Below are 25,012 nucleotides of genomic sequence, written 5' to 3' on the forward strand. Positions count from 1 at the left end.
TACCTGTAAACGTGTTGAGTAATAAGGACACTTTAGGTATTATCACAAATTGCACAGTCTCTTTACCATATACCTAATTACCTTCTATAATTTTGACATCTAGTGCAAATTCCCTAAATTAATTTCATTATTAAAAAAAAAGTCATTAGAAACAAACAACTAAGCAGAAAGAGAGGGAGTGATTAAGTTGCAAAACGCCAAAGAAGAATGGATTATTCGATACAAAAAACGCCAAAGCTGTTAACTTTTGCTTTTTGGCCATAAACATTCCTTAATCTCTCTTCCCTTCTTTCTCACTCGTCTCCATCAAGCAAACTCCCCTCTCTTTCTCTCTCATCAACGCAGAGGCGACGATCGCACGCGACGAGCTCTCCACAGAGAGATTGGAGAGGAACATCGAAAGGGTCGCAGGGAGAGATATTAGACGGGTAACGTCTTCTCTTCTTCTTTTCCTTCTCTGTTTGCATCTGAAAATTGGATTTTTTATTTTTATTTTGTTTGCATGTAGAATTTATAAAAATGTTGTCAGTGTACTAGATGCTGTTGGATCATGTGTCTGTTTCTTGATTGAAAGTTTTGATTTTGATGAGACTACATGTGGAAAGTCCACAATCAATAGTCCATAAAGGTTGTTAATTTAATCTCAATAGTAACTATTCAGTTACTTAAATCTCTTTCAGGAGCCGAAAAGGTTGGTGGAACATCTCTTAGTGAACAAGGATGCGCAAGTGGATCTGTTGTACTTGTCAGATACAAGACTCCACTGAAGAGGAACACTTGAAATCTTCTCACCAGCAATCCGATGGTACGTTGTTGTTATCTACACGTTGACATTTTTATTTTATTTGTGGTTAGTGGTGGTGAGTGTGTTCATGTATGTAGCAACGAATCACAAGAATCCAAAACCAGCAGCTGTTGCAAAGTCTGATGCGCAGAAGGAACCTCTTCCCGTAGAGGTTCCTCCCTTGTCTTTAGATGAAGTCAAGGAAAAGACTGAAAATTTCGGATCAAAGGCCCTGATTGGAGAAGGATCTTACGGAAGAGTGTATTACGCGACGCTGAACGATGGTGTAGCTGTTGCTCTGAAGAAACTTGATGTCTCACCTGAAGCTGAATCAGATGCTGAGTTCTTGAGTCAGGTTATTTATATTAACCTTCTTCTTCTTGATTCAGCTTGTGTTTAACATCGTCTTTCAACTTGTTGTATTAATACTTTTGCTCTCCTCCTTTAGGTTTCAATGGTTTCTAGACTCAAGCATGAGAATCTCGTTCAACTGCTTGGTTTCTGCGTTGATGGAAGCCTCCGCGTCCTTGCGTACGAGTTTGCAACAATGGGATCTTTGCATGACATCTTACATGGTGAGGATAAGCTCTGAGACTCTCTGTTCAGTTCTCTAAGCTAAACAACCTCCCTTGTTTGACCATGTGATTGGTTACAGGTAGGAAGGGAGTTCAAGGAGCGCAGCCAGGTCCAACACTAGACTGGACAACGAGGGTGAAAATCGCGGTGGAGGCAGCTAGGGGTTTGGAGTACCTTCACGAGAAGTCGCAGCCTCCTGTAATCCATAGAGATATAAGATCCAGCAACGTTCTTCTTTTCGAAGACTACAAGGCCAAGATTGCTGATTTCAATCTCTCGAACCAAGCGCCTGATAACGCTGCTCGTCTTCACTCGACAAGAGTCTTGGGAACTTTTGGTTATCATGCTCCAGAGTAATGTTTGCTTGTAACATTGATTGGTTTGTTATAATAAGCAGCAGCTAATATGTTCTGAATATTGCAGATATGCAATGACTGGACAGTTGACTCAGAAGAGTGATGTGTACAGCTTTGGGGTTGTGCTTCTTGAGCTTCTGACAGGGAGGAAACCGGTTGATCACACCATGCCTCGTGGTCAGCAAAGTCTTGTGACTTGGGTGAGTATACGCTGCTCTCCAAATATGGGACCATTACTATTTTTTTTATGTAATCTGATGTTATTGGCTATTATGCTCAGGCGACACCAAGACTCAGTGAAGATAAAGTTAAACAATGCATTGATCCAAAGCTTAAAGCGGATTACCCTCCAAAAGCAGTTGCTAAGGTACCTCTCTCTCTTCATACCTCAAGGATTGATATGAATCACACAAATCTTTGAAATCAATGTAATCTATTGTGGCAAAATGCAGCTAGCAGCAGTGGCAGCATTGTGTGTGCAATATGAATCTGAGTTTAGACCAAATATGAGCATAGTTGTGAAGGCGCTGCAGCCGCTCCTCAAAGTTGCAGTTCCAGCTCCTCCCTCTCCAGCGCCAGAGTCTTGAAACTTTTCTTTTCATTTGCAAACTATACTATGAAAAGATGATATAATGTTTCATTTGATGGATGATTGATTTTGCACACAGTTTTGTTGTGCTAGAAGAAGAGAGACTGTGCCATTTTCGTGTATGTGGGAGAGAGAACAAAGACTTTTGACTATTAATAATAATAATATCATTATTGCAAATGAGTCTGTTATTATCACAGGTACACAAGTGAAGCTTCCTAGGTAGCATCATCTAGATAATTCTCAAAAGCTCAGTTTCATTTTCCCTTTTTTTTTACAAAGAGACAAATGAAGAAAGAAAGGCAAAGGATTGTTCTCTTGTGTTTTCTTAAGCAACACTGAAAGAAGTGGCTGCTTTCTCAACAAATTTATTGGCTCCCTTGAACCACCTCTTGTCTCCAGCTTGTGCTTTGCAGATATATAGCTTCCCTCCATTCACAGTGGCTGTGATCAGCTGATGCTTACCGCCTTCGTCTCCATCTGCTGTTCTTGTCAACACCGACAAGTAATAGTATGGTTTCCCACCAACGTCCTGAATGTTTGTGTCCAAAATGTTTGCTGTCGCCACTGCATTGTTGTCAAAACCTCCCTGCAAGGAACATCAGATTCACAGATACTCAATACTCCAAATGTACAAAAAGATAACAATAGTGATACAGTTAATGTTCTAAAAATCGACTCCCCCTATTCTGCAAATTGGACCTAAATTAAAGATTTTTCTAGAATGATTTAAAAAAAATCGGTCTAGGCGCCCGAGTAATCAATAATCTCATATAAAACATCTTATTACCGCGTAGCTATTTATTGAACATTGGATACAGTATTCAAGGTTTGCTTAGTTATCATATTCTATTATGAACAAATGGAAGTGGGAAGGTTACCTCAGAGGCAGTTTCACCAAAGTAAGCTTGTTTACCTAGGAGATAGTTGACCTGCCAAAAGATCCAAACATCATTAAATCTCACAATTCATTTGATGTTTTATGTATCAAGAATCTCTGTAGATGTCATGGAGTAAAGACCTGAGAGAGGAACTCTTCAGGGGAGCCATAATCAGTGATGGACTTTTTGTCAGTAGGAGTGACCATGACATTGAGATTGCTAGTGGCGTCAAAGTTGTCTTCATACCTAAGGACTTGTCCTGGATACTCCACCTCTCTGCTTGGGTTCCATTTTGCTGGCACCTGCACAATGAATCCATCTCCACTGTATGCAGTGAAGTCTGTGTTCTTCTTTGGCTTCCCAAACACATTTGCTGCAAAAACCAAGAAAAAAACACATCACTGTTCGTTAACAAGATTCTTGAATCATTCAAATGCTTCAGGATTGGTTTAGTTGTTTGTTTTTTAACATCATAATTAACCATAATAAACCGGACATTCTTGAGCTATTAAACCGGTCCAAACCGTATTCAAGACCAGTATCATATTTGGTCTGAAAATGAAATGATCTTTTTCTTTTTTTTTTACGCACCAGCTTCACCGTAGGCGGCATCAGCGGGTGACACTTTGGAGCCAACGGCGGCGGCGCCGACCAAGAGTGTGAGAGCGAGACGGCGAGAGACGGCGGAGTTATCGTCTTCATGGTGTTGTTGTGCTTTACACACTATCTGAACGGGTTTGGAGAGTGACAAGTGGCGCTGGGATGAGTTGGAAGATGATGATCGCGCGGCGGAGGAGGCTAGTGTGCTCTGGTGTAGGAAACACGCGCTGTACGCCATTTTATCTCTCTTTCTCTTATTCTTTCTCTCTCTGGTTTACGATGGAAGTGTGTTTTTGAAGATTGTGGAGTGTGATAATGCATGAAGGTGAGATCAAGAGTGAAGATGATTGGCTGGCTTCGGATATTACAGGATCTCTCTGTTGATGTCCAGATAAGGTTGTTGAGGTCTTGCAATGCGCCACGTGGCAGATACGTTTTGTTCTTGTTCCACGTCAGATTCAACATAAATAAATGTTCAAACTTACAGGAGCCTCAAGTAAAAAATGGGTTCAGAAGTCAGAACTAGTCGAAGCACATCTTTCAGATATCTTGCTAAACACGTAATCGTAAATAACAATAACCTAAAAAAAGTGGAATGTGCATAGCACTTCTCATTGTTCCATCAGTGGAAAGATAGTTATCCTCTAATTTGGCTCTTGTACCGAACAGTATTACTTTCATATGTCTATCATGACTCAAGTGTAAAAAACGTATAAACTGTGATATGTTTATTTCAGCAGGCACACTTTTGATATTGTTCTCAGAGTAATTTGAATCTACAAATCTAAATATATTACATACACATCCATGTCGAATGTGTGTGGAAAAGTTGTAGTTCATATTTTAAAATGGAGCAAAGCAGAGGTTCCATCAAGTCCTTTAGCATTGTAGTAAGCAGCGTAGTCTCTAATGGTTGTCTCTCTGTACCTTGGAGGGTTTTCTTCAGACACAAGCTCCCTTATGGGTCCATACATTCTAGGATTCGGTCTTACACCAGTGGTGAAGAAACACGCGATGGACACTCGAGCTTGTGTGGCTCTATTTGCCAATACACGATGCTCCAAACTAATGAACTTGTCGTTTGTTACAAGCTGCATCAAAGAAAACACCAACCTTTGACAAAGAGGAAGCACATAATGAGTGCAAAAAAGAGTTAAAAGGCATTGACTGTGCAAACTAACCTGAAGAAGATCTCCTATGTTGATAACGAGTGCACCGGGTACGTGAGGAACATCAAACCAATACCCTTCACGGTTGACTTGAAGACCTTCAATCTGATCTGGTAGAAGCACTGTAAGGAAAGAGGTGTCTGAATGCTGAGTTGTGCCTAACGTTAAGTCAGGCTCTGGACATGGTGGGTAGTAATGGTTAAGCATGAGTAAACCCTTTGAGCAATCCATCTCATTCAAATGGTTAGGGTCTAACCCTAGAGCTTCTGATAAAATCTCAAAGAGAAACTCTCCTAGAGTCATCACATGCTTTGTGTATTCCAACATAACATCCCTGAAACAATTCATTACATAAATAGATAACATATCAAACACTTTTGAATTAACATTACTAATTTTTTTTAACAATTTGAGGACCATGCAACATATGTATTAGGCCTTTAGTTTTGAACCGAACCGAATCCGCTAAACAAACCAAACAAAATTTTTGGTTAGTTCGGATTTGGTAGGTTTAAAAAAAAAACGGTTTTGTCAATTTTCTTCTTTCAAAAAGATAAATACTGTAAATTTATAATCAAACCATATCCAAACTCAAACCGAACTAACCGAATTTAACCAAAGTTATCCAAAATTTTAACAAATTTAAACCGAAATCTAAATGAAATAAAAAAAACTTTGGTAGAGAATTTTCAAAACCAGACTAACCGAATACCGAACCGAAATTTATTTTGGGTTAATACAGTAAAATTTATGTTGAACCAAATTACTAAAAACCAAACCAACTACCGGACTAACTGAACCCAGACGCCTAACATGTATGCAGCTTTTTAAAATTTGAGAACTAAACCAAATGTTCCATCTAGATGTGTGCCTCAAGGCAGGTTAAGCAATGGAGTTATCATCATACCTACAAATCTCTGGCAAGTCCTCTGGTTTTGGAGGATCTGGAGCTATATTACAAGAGAAAGTATCTCTCCAGTTAGCAGCTGGAGAGCTGAAGAGATCAAAGTTACTTAAATACATAAACTTTTTACTGAAATCTCTCACGTAATATTGTTTCCTCACGTCTGGTGATTGCTCATGAAACCCACGAACTCCATCTTTCATCTTCTCTAAAAGATCAAGCGGTACGCCATGGTTAATCACCTGGAAGAAACCCCACTTCTCTGATGCCTCTTTAATCCCTTGAACCACGTTCTTGCGCTTAGTCTCGTCCTCGAAGACTCGTCCTCCGAGATCAAACGTTGGGATCGTTGTGAGATGTTGCAAGTCAGAGGAAAGTGGTTTAGGGTTTGATAGTTTAAGAGATGAGTGGTGGAATATGCGTGGAACCTCTGAGACTCCGGCGTCTACGAGTCCTTTTACACCTGTCTTGGTCTCGTCGAAGGCTTTAAGCTCGTTGACACGATCGAATGAAGCTATCTTCATCGTCTCCATTGAACTTTGTTTATCAGATAACAGAACTATCTGGTAATAAACGTAACCCACAAAGAAAAAAAAGAAACTTTCTTCATGGGGTTTTGGAGATAAGAGCAGCGGTTACAGCAAAACCATAGATCAGAGATAAGGTTTGTAAGAAGGAAGAAGACAACGGCTTGGGACTGTACCCCCTGGCCCACTGGCTTTGACACTGTCATTTTAAACAATCTATACTTGTTCTTGTTCCACGTCAGATTCATCATAATTCATAAATAATGTTCAAAGCACTCAGAAGCAGAACTTTACAAATATTTTTCTAAACAAGTAATCGTGAACAATAACCTAACAAAATTCGTTGAGATTATTTGTGTTTAATATTCTGTTTCACAAAGATAGATTTTTCTAATGTTATCGCACATATTAAAAAAATATATTAAATTACTATAATTCATTTCTATAATTTTTATTTTTCAATAATTTTAAATAATATTAATTCAATAAAGTTAATTAACTTTTCTTAAGATCATAATTTTTTCATAGAAAATACAAAAGTCTATCTTTGTGAAACAAATTTTATTTTCTAAAATATCTAACTTAACGAAACGGAGAGAATAATATATTCTGCTTTACATGCTCTTTCATTCCACTGACGTAAACCAAAAATCCGAACCAAAATTCTGAGCCAAAATTGTGAACCGAAATAACCAAACTTATTTTCTAAAATTTTAACCAAAATTTAGCCAAATTCATAAGTCTCGGTTAAGTTCAGTGATTTTTTTTTTGGATATTGAAATAACTGAAAACGGTTCAATTCGGCCAAACCAAACTATTCGAGTTCCAAACAAACCGACCCGGAAAAAATCCGAACATGCTTGCCTATCAACTCATGAGCAGTAAATATACTTTTTTCAGCTTTATCGGGACTTCATAAGATTCTTAGGAGTGAAGCATAAATAGAAATGCTTATGAACCTCTTGGGAATTCTTTTATTACATATATATAGTTTCATGTCGCTTATGTTTCGAGATAGCTGTAGCTCACTATGTTCATATTTTAAAATGGAGCAAAGCAGAGGTTCCGTCTAGACCTTTGGAATTCACGTAAGCAGAGTAGTCTCTAATGGTGGTCTCTCTGTACCTTGGAGGATTTTCTTCAGACACAAGCTCTTTTATGGGTCCGTACAATCTAGGATTCGGTCTTAGACCAGTGGTGAAGAAGCACGCGATGGAGACACGAGCTTGCCTGGCTTTGTTTGCTAATACACGATGCTCCAAACTGATAAACTTGTCGTTTGTTATAAGCTTCACAAAAACAAACATAACAAACCAAAAAATTATCTTTGAACCAAGAGGAAAATCAGTTATACAATTACAAAACAGGGCAAAACAGAGCAAAACAGAGCAAAAGGTGTTGATTGTGCAAACTAACCTGTAGAAGATCTCCTATGTTGATAATGAGTGCACCGGGAACATGAGGAACATCGTACCAGTGCCCTTCACGGTTGACTTGAAGCCCTTCGATCTGATCTGGAAGAAGCACTGTAAGGAAAGAGGAGTCTGAATGCTGAGTTGTGCCTAACGTTAGGTCAGGCTCTGGACAGGGTGGGTAGTAATGGTTAAGCATGTGCAACCCCTTTGAGCAATCCATCTCATTCAAATAGTTAGGGTCTAATCCTAGAGCTTCTGATAACATCTCAAAGAGAAACTGCCCCAAGTTCATCACATGCTTTGTGTATTCCAACATAACATCCCTGAAACAATTCATTATATGAAGATAACAGATCAAACAAGGCTGAACGGAGATTTATGAGGTAGTATAAACATTTTTGAGTTGATCTTACTAATTGTTTTAAGAAAAAAATTTGGGGACCATGCCAACTTAAACCTGCAATTTTATCTGAACCAGCTGAACTGAACCAAAATTTTCGATTTTCAGTTCGGTTTAGTTCGGTGGGATTTTGAAAATAATTTAGTTTTGGGTTCAGTTTTCAATTTTCAAAACTAATAACTCACAAAAATAACTGAATTATCAAAAATTAACCAAAATTAATCAGCATAAACGAACTAACTGAAAATAACCAAATTTAACCGAGTTCTTAAAGAAAATTATATTGAAATCTAACTAAAGCTAAAATCGGTTACTTATGGAAATAAAACTAAAAGCCAAATTAACTAAAAACTGAACCGAACCAAACCAAATTTTGGTTTAGTTAGGTAGAATAGCCGAAAATATCCAAAACCGAAAATACCCTATCCGAATTAATTGAATAAACTGAATCTACAGGGCTAATGCAACCTTAATAACTTTTTAAATGTTGAGAACCAAACCGAACGTTTCATCTGATGTGTCTAGAACCGGTACTGATACCAAAGCAGGTTAAGCAATGGAGTCATCATCATACCTACAAATCTCTGGCAAGTCCTCTGGCTTTGGAGGATCTGGAGCTATTGTACATGAGAAAGTGTCTCTCCAGTTAGCAGCTGGAGAGCTGAAGAGATCAAAGTTACTTAAATACATAAACTTTTTACTGAAATCTCTCCCGTAATATTGTTTCCTCACTTCTGGTAGCTGCTCATGAAACCCACGAACTCCATCTTTCATCTTCTCGAGAAGATCGAGAGGAACTCCATGGTTAATCACCTGGAAGAAACCCCACTTCTCTGATGCCTCTTTAATCCCTTGAACCACGTTCTTGCGCTTAGTCTCGTCCGCAAAGACTCGTCCTCCGAGATCAAACGTTGGTATCGTCGTGAAGTCAGAGGAAAGTGGTTTAGGGTTTGATAGTTTGAGAGATGAGTGATGGAATATTCGTGGAACCTCTAAGACTCCGGCGTCTACGAGTCCTTTTACACCTGTCTTGGTCTCGTCGAAGGCTTTAAGCTCGCTGACACGATCGAATGAAGCTATCTTCATCGTCTCCATTGAACTTTGTTTATCAGATAACAGATCAGTCTGATAATAAACGTAATTCAGAAAGAAAAAAAGAAACTTTCTTCATGGGGTTTGGAGATAAGACAAGTGGTTACAGCAAAACCATAGATCAGAGATAAGGTTTGTAAGAAGGAAGAAGACAACGGCTTGGGAGAGTACCCCCTGGCCCACTGGCTTTAACACAGTCTTGTTAACCAAGTAATCGTGAACAATAACCTAACAAAATGCGTTGAGATTCCTCGTGTTTTATATATTCTGCTTTACAGGCTCTTTCATTCCACTAACAAAAACCAAAAATCCGAACCAAAATTTTGAGCCAAAATAACGAACCGAAATAACCAAACTTATTTTCTACATTTTAACCGATTTAAATCGAAATTTAGCCGAATTCATAAATCTCGGTTAAGTTCACTGAATCTTTTTGAAATTGAAAAAAATCGAAAAACCAAACCGAACATTTTTTGGTTCAATTCGGCCAAACCAAACTATCCGATTTCCAAACAAACCGACCCGAAAAATCCGAACATGCATATGCCTATGACTCGAGCAATGAATATACTCTTTTCCAGCTTTAACGGAACTTTATAAGATTTTTAAGAGTAAAAAGCATAACTAAAGATGTTTATGAACCTCTTAGCAATAATTATCGTATTACATATAGTTTCATTTCGAATATGTTTTGAGAAAGTAAAGTAGCTCACTATGTTCATATTTTAAAATGGAGCAAAGCAGAGGTTCCGTCTAGACCTTTGGCATTGAAGTAAGCAGAGTAGTCTCTAATGGTGATCTCTCTGTACCTTGGAGGGTTTTCTTCAGACACAAGCTCTCTAATGGGTCCGTACAACCTAGGATTCGGTGTAAGACCAGTGGTGAAGAAACACGCAACCGAGACTCGAGCTCTGGTGGCTCTATTTGCTAATACACGATGCTCCAAACTAATGAACTTGTCGTTTGTTATAAGCTGCATCACAACACCAAAAATAAAATACAACCTTTGAACAAAGAGGAAAAACATTCTATACGATGCAAAACAGAGAAAAAGGCAGTGATTGTGCAAACTAACTTGTAGAAGATCTCCGATGTTGATAATGAGTGCACCGGGAACATGAGGAACATCGTACCAGTGCCCTTCACGGTTGATTTGAAGCCCTTCAATTTCATCTGGAAGAAGAACCGTAAGGAAAGAGTTGTCTGAATGCTGAGTTGCGCCTAAAGTTAAGTCAGGCTGTGGACAGGGTGGGTAGTAATGGTTAAGCATGAGCAAACCCTTTGAGCAATCCATCTCATTCAGATGGTTAGGTTCTAACCCTAGAGCTTCTGATAACATCTCAAAGAGAAACTCTCCCAAATTCATTACATGCTTTGTGTATTCCAACATAACATCCCTGATACACTTTCCATTATGTGAATAGAGCTAGATAACATATCAAACAAGGCTGAGTTGGAGATTTATGTGGTCATAACATTTTCGAGTTAATCTTATTGAACTTTTTTGATAATTTTGGAGATCATGCAACCTATGTATAATATAGCTTTTCAAAATTTGGAAACCAAACTGAATGTTTCATTCATCTGATGTGCCGAGGACCGTGTTGGAGTTAAAAGTTTCAGAACGGAAATATGAAAAAGATTTAAATAATATATAAAAGATTTTAGTCATTTCACTTAATCCTCAATTGATTTTAACTTGAAAACCAAACAAACTTAACTTGGAATCATAGCGGACGTACACTGATTTGAACTACTGCACTTAACGCCAATTAGTTTTTAATTTAGAAGTCCAAAAAACTTAATAAACAGGTTTAAGCAACGGAGTCATCATCATACCTACAAATCTCTGGCAAGTCCTCTGGTTTTGGAGGATCTGGAGCTATGGTACAAGAGAAAGTGTCTATCCAGTTAGCAGCTGGAGAGCTGAAGAGATTGAAATTACTTGAATACCGAAACGTTCTACTGAAATCTCTCCCGTAGTATTGTTTCCTCACTTCTGGTGGCTGCTCATGAAACCCACGAACTCCATCTTTCATCCTCTCGAGAAGATCGAGAGGAACTCCATGGTTAATCACCTGGAAGAAACCCCACTTCTCTGACGCCTCTTTAATCCCTTGAACCACGTTCTTGCGCTTAGTCTCGTCCTCGAAGACTCGTCCTCCGAGATCAAACGTTGGGATCGTTGTGAGATGTTGCGAGTTAGAGGAAAGTGGTTTAGGGTTTGATAGTTTGAGAGATGAGTGGTGGAATATGCGTGGAACCTCTGAGACTCCGGCTTCTACGAGTCCTTTTACACCTGTCTTGGTCTCGTCGAAGGTTTTAAGCTCACTGACACGATCATATGAAGCAAGCTTCGTCGTCTCCATGTTTTTTTTTTCTTTTTCTGTTTATCAAATAACAGAAGAATCTGATAATAAACGTAACCCACAAAGAAAGAAAGAAACTGTCTTCATGGGGTTTGGAGATGAGACAAGTGGTTACAGCAAAACCATAGATCGGAGATAAGGTTTGTAAGAAGGAAGAAGACAACGGCTTGGGACTGTACCCCCTGGGCCACTGGCTTTGACACTGTCATTTTAAACAATATATACTTGTTCTTGTTCCGCGTCAGATTCATCATAAATAATGTTCAAAGCACTCAGAAGCAGAACTTTACAAATATTTTTCTGAACAAGTAATGGTGAACAATAACCTAACAAAATTCGTTGAGATTATTTGTGTTTAATACTCTGTTTCACAGAGATACATTTTTCTAGTGTTCTCGCACATATTAAAAAATATATTAAATTATTATAATAAATTTTCATTTTCTATATTTTTTATTTTTCAATAATTTTTAATTAATATTAATTCAATAAAGTCAATTAACTTTTTTGAAGATCATAATTTTTTCATAGAAAATATAAAACCTTGTCTTTGTGAAACAGATTTTATTTTCTAAAATATCTAACTTAACGAAACGGAGGGAGTAATATATTCTGCTTTACATGATCTTTCATTCCACTAACATAAACCAAAAATCCGAACCAAAATTCTGAGCCAAAATGGTGAACCGAAATAACCAAACTTATTTTCTAAAATTTTAACCAATTTAGCCGAATTCATAAGTCTAGGTTAAGTTCAGTGAATTTTTTTGAAATTGAAATAACTGAAAACGGTTCAATTCGGCCAAACCAAACTATTCGAGTTCCAAACAAACCGACCCGGAAAAAATCCGAACGTGCATGCCTATCATGACTCATGAGCCGTGAATATACTTTTTTCAGCTTTATCGGAACTTGATAAGATTCTTAGGAGTGAAGCATAAATAAAGATGCTTATGAACCTCTTGGGAATTCTTTTATTACATATAGTTTCATGTCGCTTATGTTTTGAGATAGCTGCAGCTCACTATGTTCATATTTTAAAATGGAGCAAAGCAGAGGTTCCGTCTAGACCTTTGGCATTGACGTGAGCAGAGTAGTCTCTAATGGTGATCTCTCTGTACCTTGGAGGGTTTTCTTCAGACACAAGCTCTCTAATGGGTCCGTACAACCTAGGATTCGGTCTTACACCAGTGGTGAAGAAACACGCAACCGAGACTCGACCTCTGGTGGCTCTATTTGCTAATACACGATGCTCCAAACTAATGAACTTGTCGTTTGTTATAAGCTGCATCACACCACCAAAAATAAAATACAACCTTTGAACAAAGAGGAAGAACATTCTATACGATGCAAAACAGAGAAAAAGGCAGTGATTATGCAAACTAACTTGTAGAAGATCTCCGATGTTGATAATGAGTGCACCGGGAACATGAGGAACATCGTACCAGTGCCCTTCACGGTTGATTTGAAGCCCTTCAATTTCATCTGGAAGAAGAACCGTAAGGAAAGAGTTGTCTGAATGCTGAGTTGCGCCTAAAGTTAAGTCAGGCTGTGGACAGGGTGGGTAGTAATGGTTAAGCATAAGCAAACCCTTTGAGCAATCCATCTCATTCAGATGGTTAGGTTCTAACCCTAGAGCTTCTGATAACATCTCAAAAAGAAACTCTCCCAAATTCACCACATGCTTTGTGTATTCCAACATAACATCCCTGAAACAATTCACCATGTCCAGAGTAAAATAAAACATATTTGAGTTGGTCTTAATATTTTTTTTCATATAATTGGGGGACCATGCAACTTAGGCCTGCAATTTTGTCCAAACCAGCCGAACCAAACCGAAATTTTGGTTTTCAGTTCGGTTACGGTTATGAAATCTGTTTTCAGTTTGGTTAGATTCGGTTTTCGATTTTCAAAAATATAAAAAACAACCAAATTATCCAAAATAACCAAAAGTAATCATAATAACAGGACTGGATTAACCTAACTAATGGAAAATAACCTAATTTAACCAAACTAACCAAAAATATCTTGAGTTTTTAGAAAATTATACTGAAATCTAACTGAAATGGAAATAAAACTAAAAACCAAAATTAACCAAAAACTGCACCGAACCAAACCAAATTTTTTGTTTACTTCGGCGGGATTGTGGCCGAACTAAATACTCAACCCGAACTAACTGAATAAACTGAATCTGCAAGGGTAATGCAACCTATGTATAATAGCTCTTTAAATTTTGAGAACCAAACCATGTTTCTAGAATCGGTCATGTTATCAAAGCAGGTTAAGCAATGGGGTCATCATATCATACCTACAAATCTCTGGCAAGTCCTCTGGTTTCGGAGGATCTGGAGCTATGGTACAAGAGAAAGTATCTCTCCAGTTAGCCGCTGGAGAGCTGAAGAGATCAAAGTTACTTGAATACCGAAACGTTCTACTGAAATCTCGCCCGTAGTATTGTTTCCTCACTTCTGGTGGCTGCTCATGAAACCCACGAACTCCATCTTTCATCCTCTCGAGAAGATCGAGAGGAACTCCATGGTTAATCACCTGGAAGAAACCCCACTTCTCTGACGCCTCTTTAATCCCTTGAATCACGTTCTTGCGCTTAGTCTCGTCCTCGAAGACTCGTCCTCCGAGATCAAACGTTGGGATCGTCGTGAAGTCAGAGGAAAGTGGTTTAGGGTTTGATAGTTTGAGAGATGAGTGATGGAATATTCGTGGAACCTCTGAGACTCCGGCGTCTACGAGTCCTTTTACACCTGTCTTGGTCTCGTCGAAGGCTTTAAGCTCGCTGACACGATCGAATGAAGCTATCTTCATCGTCTCCATTGAACTTTGTTTATCAGATAACAGATCAGTCTGATAATAAACGTAATTCAGAAAGAAAAAAAGAAACTTTCTTCATGGGGTTTGGAGATAAGACAAGTGGTTACAGCAAAACCATAGATCAGAGATAAGGTTTGTAAGAAGGAAGAAGACAACGGCTTGGGAGAGTACCCCCTGGCCCACTGGCTTTAACACAGTCTTGTTAACCAAGTAATCGTTGTTGGATAATTCCAAGCTTGTGGAAACTTAACATATTATTAGATGTTTAATATGTTAAGATAAACACAATAAGGAAACCTAGAAATAAGAAAAGGAAGTTTCTATTTAGGTTAGGTTTGTGTTTTCCATATCCCACATGTTAAAGGGAATTGTCTTTCATATAAATATAGGTCTAATGGAGAGGTGTTCCATATGATCTAAGTGAAACATATTGAGAGCTTTAGTTTTGAGTAGTTTCTAAAGCTAATAAGAAAAGTTGTTCTTATAACTTTTTGTGTTTCTAAGAGATCTGAATTGGTATCAGAGCCTCAGGTTGGAGACTCGATTTAAGCTTAAGTTGTAGCTTAAGATCCTGGTGCTTGTGAACAAGAGATCGCGACGGCAAGATGGCTGACGTGACTAGGGCTCCACGCACGAAGGACTTTGGATCTACATCCATCCAATGTCCGATGTTGTCATCGACAAACTACACAGTTTGGTCGATGAGGATGAAGGTTCTACTACGTGTTCATGAAGTGTGGGACACAATCGAACCCGGTTCAGATGATCAAAAGAAGAACGATGTTGCGATAGCTCTTTTGTTTCAATCTGTTCCAGAGACTTTGATTCTCCAGGTGGGAGAACAAACCGCATCAAAAGAGATCTGGAACGCCATCAAGTCGCGACACCTAGGAGCTGATCGTGTAAGGGAGGCGAGACTTCAGACGTTGATGACAGAGTTTGATAGGTTGAAGATGGATGATGCAGATACGGTCGATGACTTCGCGGGGAAGATATCGGGCCTATCATCCAAAGCAACCTCGTTGGGAGAAAACATAGAAGAATCCAAGATGGTCAAGAAGTTCTTGAAGGGTCTTCCAAGACACAAGTATATCCAGATCGTAGCATCACTTGAGCAAGTCCTAGATCTCAACTCGACGGGGTTTGAAGACATAGTTGGAAGGCTTAAGGCGTACGAGGAGCGTGTAGGAGAAGAAACTCAGAAAGAAGACCAAGGGAAGCTGATGTTTTCGAACAATGAAGAGCATAGTCAGAGGGGCTATGAGAATCCCGTGGTAGAGGAAGAGGAAGGAACGGTAGAGGCAGAGGTCGAGGTAGGTCACACAACCAAAACCGTGCGTCACACACCGAAGATAACAACTCGAAGAAGAATCGTTCAAAGCTGATATGTTGGAGATGTGACAAGCCTGGTCACTACGCAACTGTCTGTCCCGAAAAGACAGAGAAGAATCAAGAAACTAACCTAAACGAGACAGAAGAGGCTGATGCACTCTATGTACACGAGGTGGTGTTTTTGAACGAAGATAAGGTGATTCCGAAGAATCTTGATATCAACAAAGGCAGTGCAAGTGTCTGGTATTTGGATAATGGAGCGAGCAATCACATGACAGGGAACAAGGAGTTCTTTTCGAGTTTGAATCTCAACACCAAAGGGAAGGTGAAGTTTGGTGATGGATCGTGTGTTGACATTATAGGAAAGGGTGTGGTTACTTTTGTGTGCAAGACTGGAGAGAAGAAGGCACTCAAAGACATATACTACATACCCGATCTGAAGCACAATATATTGAGTCTTGGGCAAGCAACAGAGAACGGATGTGAGGTTAACATGAAAGATGTCTACTTAACGCTCACAGATTCGCATGGAAGGTTGCTAGTTCGTGTGACAAGATCTCCAAACCGTCTCTACAAGACCCCTATGGAGATAAGCTACCCGGAATGTTTACATGTCAGGGACGAAGATGCTACATGGAGGTGGCATGCTCGACAAGGACATATATGCTATGGAGTGATGAACAACATGGTAAGGAAGGAGATGGTCGTAGGAATGCAGAGTGTAACACACGAAGAAGGCGTGTGTGACACATGTCTCGCAGAGAAGCAAACGAGACACTCATTCCCGAGTGTAACACACAAAGAAGGCGTGTGTGACACATGTCTCGCAGGGAAGCAAGCCAGAGACACATTCCTGACTAAGGCCATGATTTGTACATCAAAGCCAGTGAGATTATTGCTTGGAAATTTGTGTGGATGTATCACACCACCAACACCAGCAGATAATCGTGAGGCATTCTATCGGTTCAAAAGATCTCACACCGATAGAGGAGGAGAGGTTGCCTCAGATGTGCTCAATCTAGGATGCACCGATAGAGGAGGAGAGATTGCCTCAGATGAGTTCAACCTATCTTGTGAAGAAGATTGGGTTGAAGCTATGGAAGACGAGTTGGAGTCTATCACAAGAAACAAGATATGGGAGCTTGTAGATAGACCGACTGGTTCTGAGAAGAAAGGAGAAGAGGATCGAATTTGTGTGTTACACAAGACGTTGCATGTGTTACGCCAGGCACCCAGAGCATGGAGTGTAAAACTCGATCAGGTTCTCAAGGAGATGAGATTTGAGAAGTGCACAAAGGAACCATCAGTGTACTACAAGACTGAAGGAGGAGACGTCTTGATCATTGCCATCTACGTTGATGATCTATTTGTGACAAGAACTTCACTTAAGGTGATTAGGCAATTCAAGGAGGAGATGTCTAAGAAGTTCGAGATGTCAGATCTAGGTAAGTTAACGTACTACCTTGGCATAGAGGTGATTCAAGGAGCAGACGGAATCAGTATAAAGCAAGAGAGGTATACTCAAGGAATCCTGTGTGACACAAAGATGGAAGTGTGTAACACGACTCACGTAGGAGTGGGCAACACGACTCACGGAGGAGTGTGTGACACAAAGGTGGAAGCGTGTGACACAACGCACGTACCAATGGAGTCAAGGTTCTCAAAGGATGAAGATGAACCAGAGATAAATCAGTTGGGTGTTGAGCAGAAGGCCGACATCCTTCCCAGAGCTCATGTACGCAAGATGGCGGATGTGACCAGAGTTATCATCGCAGTGAGCTTCAGCCACAAGACTCATCGCAACTTAAGTAAAGAGGTCATGAGAAGGTTCTACAAGAACTGGGCCGATTCTAAGAAGAAGCGGTACGGAAGCAAGGAGAGCATCCGGTCTAACCTTGAGAAAGATGTGAATCCAATGGGTGGATTTGCACACCATGGTGTGGTGGAGGATGATTACTTGATGATTGAGTTCAAGCAAATGAGGAGCTTAATCGGAGTTCAAGAAATTGATCTCCCTAATTCAAGTTGGAATTAAGGGGGTGAATGTTGGATAATTCCAAGCTTGTGGAAACTTAACATATTATTAGATGTTTAATATGTTAAGTTTCCACAAGCTTGGAATTATCCAACATTCACCCCCTTAATTCCAACTTGAATTAGGGAGATCAATTTCTTGAACTCCGATTAAGCTCCTCATTTGCTTGAACTCAATCATCAAGTAATCATCCTCCACCACACCATGGTGTGCAAATCCACCCATTGGATTCACATCTTTCTCAAGGTTAGACCGGATGCTCTCCTTGCTTCCGTACCGCTTCTTCTTAGAATCGGCCCAGTTCTTGTAGAACCTTCTCATGACCTCTTTACTTAAGTTGCGATGAGTCTTGTGGCTGAAGCTCACTGCGATGATAACTCTGGTCACATCCGCCATCTTGCGTACATGAGCTCTGGGAAGGATGTCGGCCTTCTGCTCAACACCCAACTGATTTATCTCTGGTTCATCTTCATCCTTTGAGAACCTTGACTCCATTGGTACGTGCGTTGTGTCACACGCTTCCACCTTTGTGTCACACACTCCTCCGTGAGTCGTGTTGCCCACTCCTACGTGAGTCGTGTTACACACTTCCATCTTTGTGTCACACAGGATTCCTTGAGTATACCTCTCTTGCTTTATACTGATTCCGTCTGCTCCTTGAATCACCTCTATGCCAAGGTAGTACGTTAACTTACCTAGATCTGACATCTCGAACTTCTTAGACATTGCCTCCTTGAATTGCCTAATCACCTTAAGTGAAGTTCTTGTCACAAATAGATCATCAACGTAGATGGCAATGATCAAGACGTCTCCTCCTTCAGTCTTGTAGTACACTGATGGTTCCTTTGTGCACTTCTCAAATCTCATCTCCTTGAGAACCTGATCGAGTTTTACACTCCATGCTCTGGGTGCCTGGCGTAACACATGCAACGTCTTGTGTAACACACAAATTCGATCCTCTTCTCCTTTCTTCTCAGAACCAGTCGGTCTATCTACAAGCTCCCATATCTTGTTTCTTGTGATAGACTCCAACTCGTCTTCCATAGCTTCAACCCAATCTTCTTCACAAGATAGGTTGAACAATAACCTAACAAAATGCGTTGAGATTCCTCGTGTTTTATATATTCTGCTTTACAGGCTCTTTCATTCCACTAACAAAAACCAAAAATCCGAACCAAAATTTTGAGCCAAAATAGCGAACCGAAATAACCAAACTTATTTTCTACATTTTAACCGATTTAAATCGAAATTTAGCCGAATTCATAAATCTCGGTTAAGTTCACTGAATCTTTTTGAAATTGAAAAAAATCGAAAAACCAAACCGAACATTTTTTGGTTCAATTCGGCCAAACCAAACTATCCGATTTCCAAACAAACCGACCCGAAAAATCCGAACATGCATATGCCTATGACTCGAGCAATGAATATACTCTTTTCCAGCTTTAACGGAACTTTATAAGATTTTTAAGAGTAAAAATCATAACTAAAGATGTTTATGAACCTCTTTACAATAATTCTCGTATTACATATAGTTTCATTTCGAATATTTTTTGAGAAAGTAAAGTAGCTCACTATGTTCATATTTTAAAATGGAGCAAAGCAGAGGTTCCGTCTAGACCTTTGGCATTGAAGTAAACAGAGTAGTCTCTAATGGTGATCTCTCTGTACCTTGGAGGGTTTTCTTCAGACACAAGCTCTCTAATGGGTCCGTACAACCTAGGATTCGGTCTTACACCAGTGGTGAAGAAACACGCAACCGAGACTCGAGCTCTGGTGGCTCTATTTGCTAATACACGATGCTCCAAACTAATGAACTTGTCGTTTGTTATAAGCTGCATCACAACACCAAAAATAAAATACAACCTTTGAACAAAGAGGAAGAACATTCTATACGATGCAAAACAGAGAAAAAGGCAGTGATTGTGCAAACTAACTTGTAGAAGATCTCCGATGTTGATAATGAGTGCACCAGGTACATGAGGAACATCGTACCAGTACCCTTCACGGTTGATTTGAAGCCCTTCAATCTGATCTGGAAGAAGAACCGTCAGGAAAGAGTTGTCTGAATGCTGAGTTGCGCCCAAAGTTAAGTCAGGCTGTGGACAGGGTGGGTAGTAATGGTTAAGCATAAGCAAACCCTTTGAGCAATCCATCTCATTCAGATGGTTAGGTTCTAACCCTAGAGCTTCTGATAACATCTCAAAGAGAAACTCTCCCAAATTCATCACATGCTTTGTGTATTCCAACATAACATCCCTGAAACACTTTCCATTATGTGAATAGAGCTAGATAACATATCAAACAAGGCTGAGTTGGAGATTTATGTGGTCATAACATTTTCGAGTTAATCTTATTGAACTTTTTTGATAATTTTGGAGATCATGCAACCTATGTATAATATAGCTTTTCAAAATTTGGAAACCAAACTGAATGTTTCATTCATCTGATGTGCCGAGGACCGTGTTGGAGTTAAAAGTTTCAGAACGGAAATATGAAAAAGATTTAAATAATATATAAAAGATTTTAGTCATTTCACTTAATCCTCAATTGATTTTAACTTGAAAACCAAACAAACTTAACTTGGAATCATAGCGGACGTACACTGATTTGAACTACTGCACTTAACGCCAATTAGTTTTAATTTAGAAGTCCAAAAAACTTAATAAACAGGTTTAAGCAACGGAGTCATCATCATACCTACAAATCTCTGGCAAGTCCTCTGGTTTTGGAGGATCTGGAGCTATGGTACAAGAGAAAGTGTCTATCCAGTTAGCAGCTGGAGAGCTGAAGAGATTGAAATTACTTGAATACCGAAACGTTCTACTGAAATCTCTCCCGTAGTATTGTTTCCTCACTTCTGGTGGCTGCTCATGAAACCCACGAACTCCATCTTTCATCCTCTCGAGAAGATCGAGAGGAACTCCATGGTTAATCACCTGGAAGAAACCCCACTTCTCTGACGCCTCTTTAATCCCTTGAACCACGTTCTTGCGCTTAGTCTCGTCCTCGAAGACTCGTCCTCCGAGATCAAACGTTGGGATCGTTGTGAGATGTTGCGAGTTAGAGGAAAGTGGTTTAGGGTTTGATAGTTTGAGAGATGAGTGGTGGAATATGCGTGGAACCTCTGAGACTCCGGCTTCTACGAGTCCTTTTACACCTGTCTTGGTCTCGTCGAAGGTTTTAAGCTCACTGACACGATCATATGAAGCAAGCTTCGTCGTCTCCATGTTTTTTTTTTCTTTTTCTGTTTATCAAATAACAGAAGAATCTGATAATAAACGTAACCCACAAAGAAAGAAAGAAACTGTCTTCATGGGGTTTGGAGATGAGACAAGTGGTTACAGCAAAACCATAGATCGGAGATAAGGTTTGTAAGAAGGAAGAAGACAACGGCTTGGGACTGTACCCCCTGGGCCACTGGCTTTGACACTGTCATTTTAAACAATATATACTTGTTCTTGTTCCGCGTCAGATTCATCATAAATAATGTTCAAAGCACTCAGAAGCAGAACTTTACAAATATTTTTCTGAACAAGTAATGGTGAACAATAACCTAACAAAATTCGTTGAGATTATTTGTGTTTAATACTCTGTTTCACAGAGATACATTTTTCTAGTGTTCTCGCACATATTAAAAAATATATTAAATTATTATAATAAATTTTCATTTTCTATATTTTTTATTTTTCAATAATTTTTAATTAATATTAATTCAATAAAGTCAATTAACTTTTTGAAGATCATAATTTTTTCATAGAAAATATAAAACCTTGTCTTTGTGAAACAGATTTTATTTTCTAAAATATCTAACTTAACGAAACGGAGGGAGTAATATATTCTGCTTTACATGATCTTTCATTCCACTAACATAAATCAAAAATCCGAACCAAAATTCTGAGCCAAAATGGTGAACCGAAATAACCAAACTTATTTTCTAAAATTTTAACCAATTTAGCCGAATTCATAAGTCTAGGTTAAGTTCAGTGAATTTTTTTGAAATTGAAATAACTGAAAACGGTTCAATTCGGCCAAACCAAACTATTCGAGTTCCAAACAAACCGACCCGGAAAAAATCCGAACGTGCATGCCTATCATGACTCATGAGCCGTGAATATACTTTTTTCAGCTTTATCGGAACTTGATAAGATTCTTAGGAGTGAAGCATAAATAAAGATGCTTATGAACCTCTTGGGAATTCTTTTATTACATATAGTTTCATGTCGCTTATGTTTTGAGATAGCTGCAGCTCACTATGTTCATATTTTAAAATGGAGCAAAGCAGAGGTTCCGTCTAGACCTTTGGCATTGACGTGAGCAGAGTAGTCTCTAATGGTGATCTCTCTGTACCTTGGAGGGTTTTCTTCAGACACAAGCTCTCTAATGGGTCCGTACAACCTAGGATTCGGTCTTACACCAGTGGTGAAGAAACACGCAACCGAGACTCGACCTCTGGTGGCTCTATTTGCTAATACACGATGCTCCAAACTAATGAACTTGTCGTTTGTTATAAGCTGCATCACACCACCAAAAATAAAATACAACCTTTGAACAAAGAGGAAGAACATTCTATACGATGCAAAACAGAGAAAAAGGCAGTGATTATGCAAACTAACTTGTAGAAGATCTCCGATGTTGATAATGAGTGCACCGGGAACATGAGGAACATCGTACCAGTGCCCTTCACGGTTGATTTGAAGCCCTTCAATTTCATCTGGAAGAAGAACCGTAAGGAAAGAGTTGTCTGAATGCTGAGTTGCGCCTAAAGTTAAGTCAGGCTGTGGACAGGGTGGGTAGTAATGGTTAAGCATAAGCAAACCCTTTGAGCAATCCATCTCATTCAGATGGTTAGGTTCTAACCCTAGAGCTTCTGATAACATCTCAAAAAGAAACTCTCCCAAATTCACCACATGCTTTGTGTATTCCAACATAACATCCCTGAAACAATTCACCATGTCCAGAGTAAAATAAAACATATTTGAGTTGGTCTTAATATTTTTTTTCATATAATTGGGGGACCATGCAACTTAGGCCTGCAATTTTGTCCAAACCAGCCGAACCAAACCGAAATTTTGGTTTTCAGTTCGGTTACGGTTATGAAATCTGTTTTCAGTTTGGTTAGATTCGGTTTTCGATTTTCAAAAATATAAAAAACAACCAAATTATCCAAAATAACCAAAAGTAATCATAATAACAGGACTGGATTAACCTAACTAATGGAAAATAACCTAATTTAACCAAACTAACCAAAAATATCTTGAGTTTTTAGAAAATTATACTGAAATCTAACTGAAATGGAAATAAAACTAAAAACCAAAATTAACCAAAAACTGCACCGAACCAAACCAAATTTTTTGTTTACTTCGGCGGGATTGTGGCCGAACTAAATACTCAACCCGAACTAACTGAATAAACTGAATCTGCAAGGGTAATGCAACCTATGTATAATAGCTCTTTAAATTTTGAGAACCAAACCATGTTTCTAGAATCGGTCATGTTATCAAAGCAGGTTAAGCAATGGGGTCATCATATCATACCTACAAATCTCTGGCAAGTCCTCTGGTTTCGGAGGATCTGGAGCTATGGTACAAGAGAAAGTATCTCTCCAGTTAGCCGCTGGAGAGCTGAAGAGATCAAAGTTACTTGAATACCGAAACGTTCTACTGAAATCTCGCCCGTAGTATTGTTTCCTCACTTCTGGTGGCTGCTCATGAAACCCACGAACTCCATCTTTCATCCTCTCGAGAAGATCGAGAGGAACTCCATGGTTAATCACCTGGAAGAAACCCCACTTCTCTGACGCCTCTTTAATCCCTTGAATCACGTTCTTGCGCTTAGTCTCGTCCTCGAAGACTCGTCCTCCGAGATCAAACGTTGGGATCGTCGTGAAGTCAGAGGAAAGTGGTTTAGGGTTTGATAGTTTGAGAGATGAGTGATGGAATATTCGTGGAACCTCTGAGACTCCGGCGTCTACGAGTCCTTTTACACCTGTCTTGGTCTCGTCGAAGGCTTTAAGCTCAGTTACACGATCGTATGAAGCAAGCTTCGTCGTCTCCATTGCTTTTTCTGTCTATCAGATAACAGATCAGTCTGATAATAAACGTAATTCAGAAAGAAAAAACGAAACTGTCTTCATGGGGTTTGGAGATAAGACAAGTGGTTACAGCAAAGACCATAGATCAGAGATATGGTTGGTAAAGAAGGAAGAAGACAACGGCTTGAGTCAGTACCCCTGGCCTACTGGCTTTGACACTGTCATTTTAAACAAGAAATTATTTATTACAGAGAAAATAAAAAGTCTCCCGCATCTTTGACTAGATATAATACACATACTCTTTTTCAGACACTGTTTTGATATTTTTCTTATGCTAACATTAATCTGTAATTATATATACATCAATATCCATTGTGTTCATATTTTAATTTTTCACTAGGTAATAACCCGCGCCTTGCGCGGAATGTGATTATTAGTTTCGTTATTTTTAATAAAAAGATATTAAATCTGTTTAATCTGGATATTGGTTCGGTTTTAAGTTTTTTTTTGGTTTTTAATCTTCTAAAATATAACTATTATTTTAAATTAACATTCATTTTCGTTTATTCGGTTAAAATGTTTGATTTTTTTGGTTTTTCCCGGTAGAAACGAAAAATTAATATTATTTGTTTGTTTTTATATTATGAATTTTAGATAGTCGTCATGTCGAACCAATAGTTTCATATTATAGTTTTTAAACAGATAATAGTTTAAGAAAAAAAAACTATTAAGACAAATCATTTCACTACAATTTTGTCGGTAGTGAAAGAAACATTAAGAAAAAATATTTCAACTTTCAAAAAAATTAGATATTTCAGTTGTGGTGAATACTTAGTTACAATGTGCTCACATGTATGTATGTAAAAAGTATATACAAATAGTTGACAAATATATAAAGATATTGTTAATTAATATTAAATGATTTTTTTGTTCAAAATAATAAATGAAAAGTAAAAATAAAATTAATTTAAAATAAAAAAGGCTTTGCCACTAGTCATTTTTTCATATAAAGAAAATAAAATTGTATCTGTAAATAGGAGTGGGCACAGATCAAATATCTGAGTATTTGGAAGCATTCGTGTCGATTCGATCTTTAGCCACCTAGATTCGGTGACTCAGATATCCG

The 25,012-nt window shown here is 38.8% G+C and overlaps 7 protein-coding genes across 15 annotated transcripts; 1 reads left to right on the plus strand and 6 right to left on the minus strand.

Moving 5' to 3' along the window:
* Positions 1–208: 208 nt before the first annotated feature.
* On the plus strand, positions 209–2,485 carry LOC103843500 (PTI1-like tyrosine-protein kinase 1). Of its 4 annotated transcripts, none has more exons than XM_009120241.3 (8): positions 209–428; positions 681–805; positions 886–1,139; positions 1,233–1,359; positions 1,440–1,713; positions 1,784–1,916; positions 1,997–2,083; positions 2,169–2,485. In XM_009120241.3, exons 2-8 carry the CDS (start codon positions 721–723, stop codon positions 2,301–2,303), a joined length of 1,095 nt encoding a protein of 364 aa, XP_009118489.1. In that variant the 5' UTR covers positions 209–428; positions 681–720; the 3' UTR covers positions 2,304–2,485. The 4 variants fall into 4 exon arrangements, with proteins under 4 accessions (XP_009118489.1, XP_009118488.1, XP_018510242.1 ...); XM_009120240.3 differs by having other exon boundaries at positions 210–428; positions 883–1,139; XM_018654726.2 differs by having other exon boundaries at positions 277–428; positions 662–805; positions 883–1,139.
* Positions 2,440–4,170, minus strand: LOC103843499 (oxygen-evolving enhancer protein 2, chloroplastic). Of its 2 annotated transcripts, none has more exons than XM_009120237.3 (4): positions 3,778–4,170; positions 3,327–3,559; positions 3,187–3,237; positions 2,440–2,894 (listed from the first exon to the last, which is right to left on the minus strand). In XM_009120237.3, exons 1-4 carry the CDS (start codon positions 4,022–4,024, stop codon positions 2,634–2,636), a joined length of 792 nt encoding a protein of 263 aa, XP_009118485.1. In that variant the 5' UTR covers positions 4,025–4,170; the 3' UTR covers positions 2,440–2,633. The 2 variants fall into 2 exon arrangements, with proteins under 2 accessions (XP_009118485.1, XP_009118486.1); XM_009120238.3 differs by having other exon boundaries at positions 2,456–2,894; positions 3,774–3,994.
* A 316-nt stretch (positions 4,171–4,486) lies between these two features.
* Positions 4,487–6,524, minus strand: LOC103843502 (1-aminocyclopropane-1-carboxylate oxidase homolog 3). Of its 2 annotated transcripts, none has more exons than XM_009120244.3 (3): positions 5,863–6,518; positions 4,968–5,289; positions 4,487–4,877 (listed from the first exon to the last, which is right to left on the minus strand). In XM_009120244.3, exons 1-3 carry the CDS (start codon positions 6,390–6,392, stop codon positions 4,623–4,625), a joined length of 1,107 nt encoding a protein of 368 aa, XP_009118492.2. In that variant the 5' UTR covers positions 6,393–6,518; the 3' UTR covers positions 4,487–4,622. The 2 variants fall into 2 exon arrangements, with proteins under 2 accessions (XP_009118492.2, XP_033136485.1); XM_033280594.1 differs by having other exon boundaries at positions 4,489–4,899; positions 5,863–6,524.
* Positions 6,525–7,263: 739 nt separating this feature from the next.
* On the minus strand, positions 7,264–9,666 carry LOC103843501 (1-aminocyclopropane-1-carboxylate oxidase homolog 3). Of its 2 annotated transcripts, none has more exons than XM_009120242.3 (3): positions 8,776–9,666; positions 7,803–8,124; positions 7,264–7,675 (listed from the first exon to the last, which is right to left on the minus strand). In XM_009120242.3, exons 1-3 carry the CDS (start codon positions 9,294–9,296, stop codon positions 7,421–7,423), a joined length of 1,098 nt encoding a protein of 365 aa, XP_009118490.2. In that variant the 5' UTR covers positions 9,297–9,666; the 3' UTR covers positions 7,264–7,420. The 2 variants fall into 2 exon arrangements, with proteins under 2 accessions (XP_009118490.2, XP_009118491.2); XM_009120243.3 differs by having other exon boundaries at positions 7,560–7,649.
* Positions 9,667–9,903: 237 nt separating this feature from the next.
* Positions 9,904–12,021, minus strand: LOC117128368 (1-aminocyclopropane-1-carboxylate oxidase homolog 3-like). The gene is made up of 3 exons (XM_033280595.1): positions 11,133–12,021; positions 10,369–10,690; positions 9,904–10,266 (listed from the first exon to the last, which is right to left on the minus strand). The coding sequence occupies exons 1-3, from the start codon at positions 11,660–11,662 to the stop codon at positions 10,012–10,014; spliced, it is 1,107 nt and encodes a 368-aa protein (XP_033136486.1). The 5' UTR covers positions 11,663–12,021; the 3' UTR covers positions 9,904–10,011.
* Positions 12,022–12,441: 420 nt separating this feature from the next.
* LOC117125692 (1-aminocyclopropane-1-carboxylate oxidase homolog 3-like) lies at positions 12,442–24,074 on the minus strand. Of its 3 annotated transcripts, none has more exons than XM_033280598.1 (4): positions 23,390–24,074; positions 22,469–22,790; positions 19,431–19,687; positions 12,442–12,690 (listed from the first exon to the last, which is right to left on the minus strand). In XM_033280598.1, exons 1-3 carry the CDS (start codon positions 23,908–23,910, stop codon positions 19,433–19,435), a joined length of 1,098 nt encoding a protein of 365 aa, XP_033136489.1. In that variant the 5' UTR covers positions 23,911–24,074; the 3' UTR covers positions 12,442–12,690; positions 19,431–19,432. The 3 variants fall into 3 exon arrangements, with proteins under 3 accessions (XP_033136489.1, XP_033136487.1, XP_033136488.1); XM_033280596.1 differs by lacking the exons at positions 22,469–22,790; positions 23,390–24,074 and adding exons at positions 19,790–20,111; positions 20,553–21,421; XM_033280597.1 differs by lacking the exons at positions 12,442–12,690; positions 19,431–19,687 and adding an exon at positions 21,959–22,366 and having other exon boundaries at positions 23,390–24,058.
* Positions 12,540–14,592, minus strand: LOC103843543 (1-aminocyclopropane-1-carboxylate oxidase homolog 3). The gene is made up of 3 exons (XM_033280599.1): positions 13,971–14,592; positions 13,050–13,371; positions 12,540–12,947 (listed from the first exon to the last, which is right to left on the minus strand). Exons 1-3 carry the CDS (start codon positions 14,489–14,491, stop codon positions 12,693–12,695), a joined length of 1,098 nt encoding a protein of 365 aa, XP_033136490.1. The 5' UTR covers positions 14,492–14,592; the 3' UTR covers positions 12,540–12,692.
* Positions 24,075–25,012: the final 938 nt, after the last annotated feature.

This window comes from Brassica rapa, chromosome A09 (genome assembly GCF_000309985.2).
Source record: "Brassica rapa cultivar Chiifu-401-42 chromosome A09, CAAS_Brap_v3.01, whole genome shotgun sequence".
Classification (NCBI taxonomy): domain Eukaryota; kingdom Viridiplantae; phylum Streptophyta; class Magnoliopsida; order Brassicales; family Brassicaceae; genus Brassica; species Brassica rapa.

What these genes read in the sequence shown, in the direction of transcription:
- LOC103843500 (XM_009120240.3), top strand. Translation starts at nt 721, where the DNA reads ATGCGCAAGTGGATCTGTTGTACTTGTCAGATACAAGACTCCACTGAA. An exon ending in TTCTCACCAGCAATCCGATG is followed by an intron (nt 806 to 882) that starts GTACGTTGTTGT and finishes TCATGTATGTAG; the next exon opens with CAACGAATCACAAGAATCCA. An exon ending in AGCAAAGTCTTGTGACTTGG is followed by an intron (nt 1,917 to 1,996) that starts GTGAGTATACGC and finishes TATTATGCTCAG; the next exon opens with GCGACACCAAGACTCAGTGA.
- LOC103843499 (XM_009120237.3), bottom strand. Translation starts at nt 4,024, where the DNA reads ATGGCGTACAGCGCGTGTTTCCTACACCAGAGCACACTAGCCTCCTCC. An exon ending in TGCCGCCTACGGTGAAGCTG is followed by an intron (nt 3,560 to 3,777) that starts GTGCGTAAAAAA and finishes TGGTTTTTGCAG; the next exon opens with CAAATGTGTTTGGGAAGCCA. An exon ending in TTGGTGAAACTGCCTCTGAG is followed by an intron (nt 2,895 to 3,186) that starts GTAACCTTCCCA and finishes TGTTCCTTGCAG; the next exon opens with GGAGGTTTTGACAACAATGC.
- LOC103843502 (XM_009120244.3), bottom strand. Translation starts at nt 6,392, where the DNA reads ATGGAGACGATGAAGATAGCTTCATTCGATCGTGTCAACGAGCTTAAA. An exon ending in GACTTGCCAGAGATTTGTAG is followed by an intron (nt 5,290 to 5,862) that starts GTATGATGATAA and finishes GAATTGTTTCAG; the next exon opens with GGATGTTATGTTGGAATACA. An exon ending in ACATAGGAGATCTTCTTCAG is followed by an intron (nt 4,878 to 4,967) that starts GTTAGTTTGCAC and finishes TCTTTGATGCAG; the next exon opens with CTTGTAACAAACGACAAGTT.
- LOC103843501 (XM_009120242.3), bottom strand. Translation starts at nt 9,296, where the DNA reads ATGGAGACGATGAAGATAGCTTCATTCGATCGTGTCAGCGAGCTTAAA. An exon ending in GACTTGCCAGAGATTTGTAG is followed by an intron (nt 8,125 to 8,775) that starts GTATGATGATGA and finishes GAATTGTTTCAG; the next exon opens with GGATGTTATGTTGGAATACA. An exon ending in ACATAGGAGATCTTCTACAG is followed by an intron (nt 7,676 to 7,802) that starts GTTAGTTTGCAC and finishes GTTTTTGTGAAG; the next exon opens with CTTATAACAAACGACAAGTT.
- LOC117128368 (XM_033280595.1), bottom strand. Translation starts at nt 11,662, where the DNA reads ATGGAGACGACGAAGCTTGCTTCATATGATCGTGTCAGTGAGCTTAAA. An exon ending in GACTTGCCAGAGATTTGTAG is followed by an intron (nt 10,691 to 11,132) that starts GTATGATGATGA and finishes AAAGTGTATCAG; the next exon opens with GGATGTTATGTTGGAATACA. An exon ending in ACATCGGAGATCTTCTACAA is followed by an intron (nt 10,267 to 10,368) that starts GTTAGTTTGCAC and finishes GTTGTGATGCAG; the next exon opens with CTTATAACAAACGACAAGTT.
- LOC103843543 (XM_033280599.1), bottom strand. Translation starts at nt 14,491, where the DNA reads ATGGAGACGATGAAGATAGCTTCATTCGATCGTGTCAGCGAGCTTAAA. An exon ending in GACTTGCCAGAGATTTGTAG is followed by an intron (nt 13,372 to 13,970) that starts GTATGATATGAT and finishes GAATTGTTTCAG; the next exon opens with GGATGTTATGTTGGAATACA. An exon ending in ACATCGGAGATCTTCTACAA is followed by an intron (nt 12,948 to 13,049) that starts GTTAGTTTGCAT and finishes GGTGTGATGCAG; the next exon opens with CTTATAACAAACGACAAGTT.
- LOC117125692 (XM_033280596.1), bottom strand. Translation starts at nt 21,082, where the DNA reads ATGGAGACGACGAAGCTTGCTTCATATGATCGTGTCAGTGAGCTTAAA. An exon ending in GACTTGCCAGAGATTTGTAG is followed by an intron (nt 20,112 to 20,552) that starts GTATGATGATGA and finishes AAAGTGTTTCAG; the next exon opens with GGATGTTATGTTGGAATACA. An exon ending in ACATCGGAGATCTTCTACAA is followed by an intron (nt 19,688 to 19,789) that starts GTTAGTTTGCAC and finishes GTTGTGATGCAG; the next exon opens with CTTATAACAAACGACAAGTT.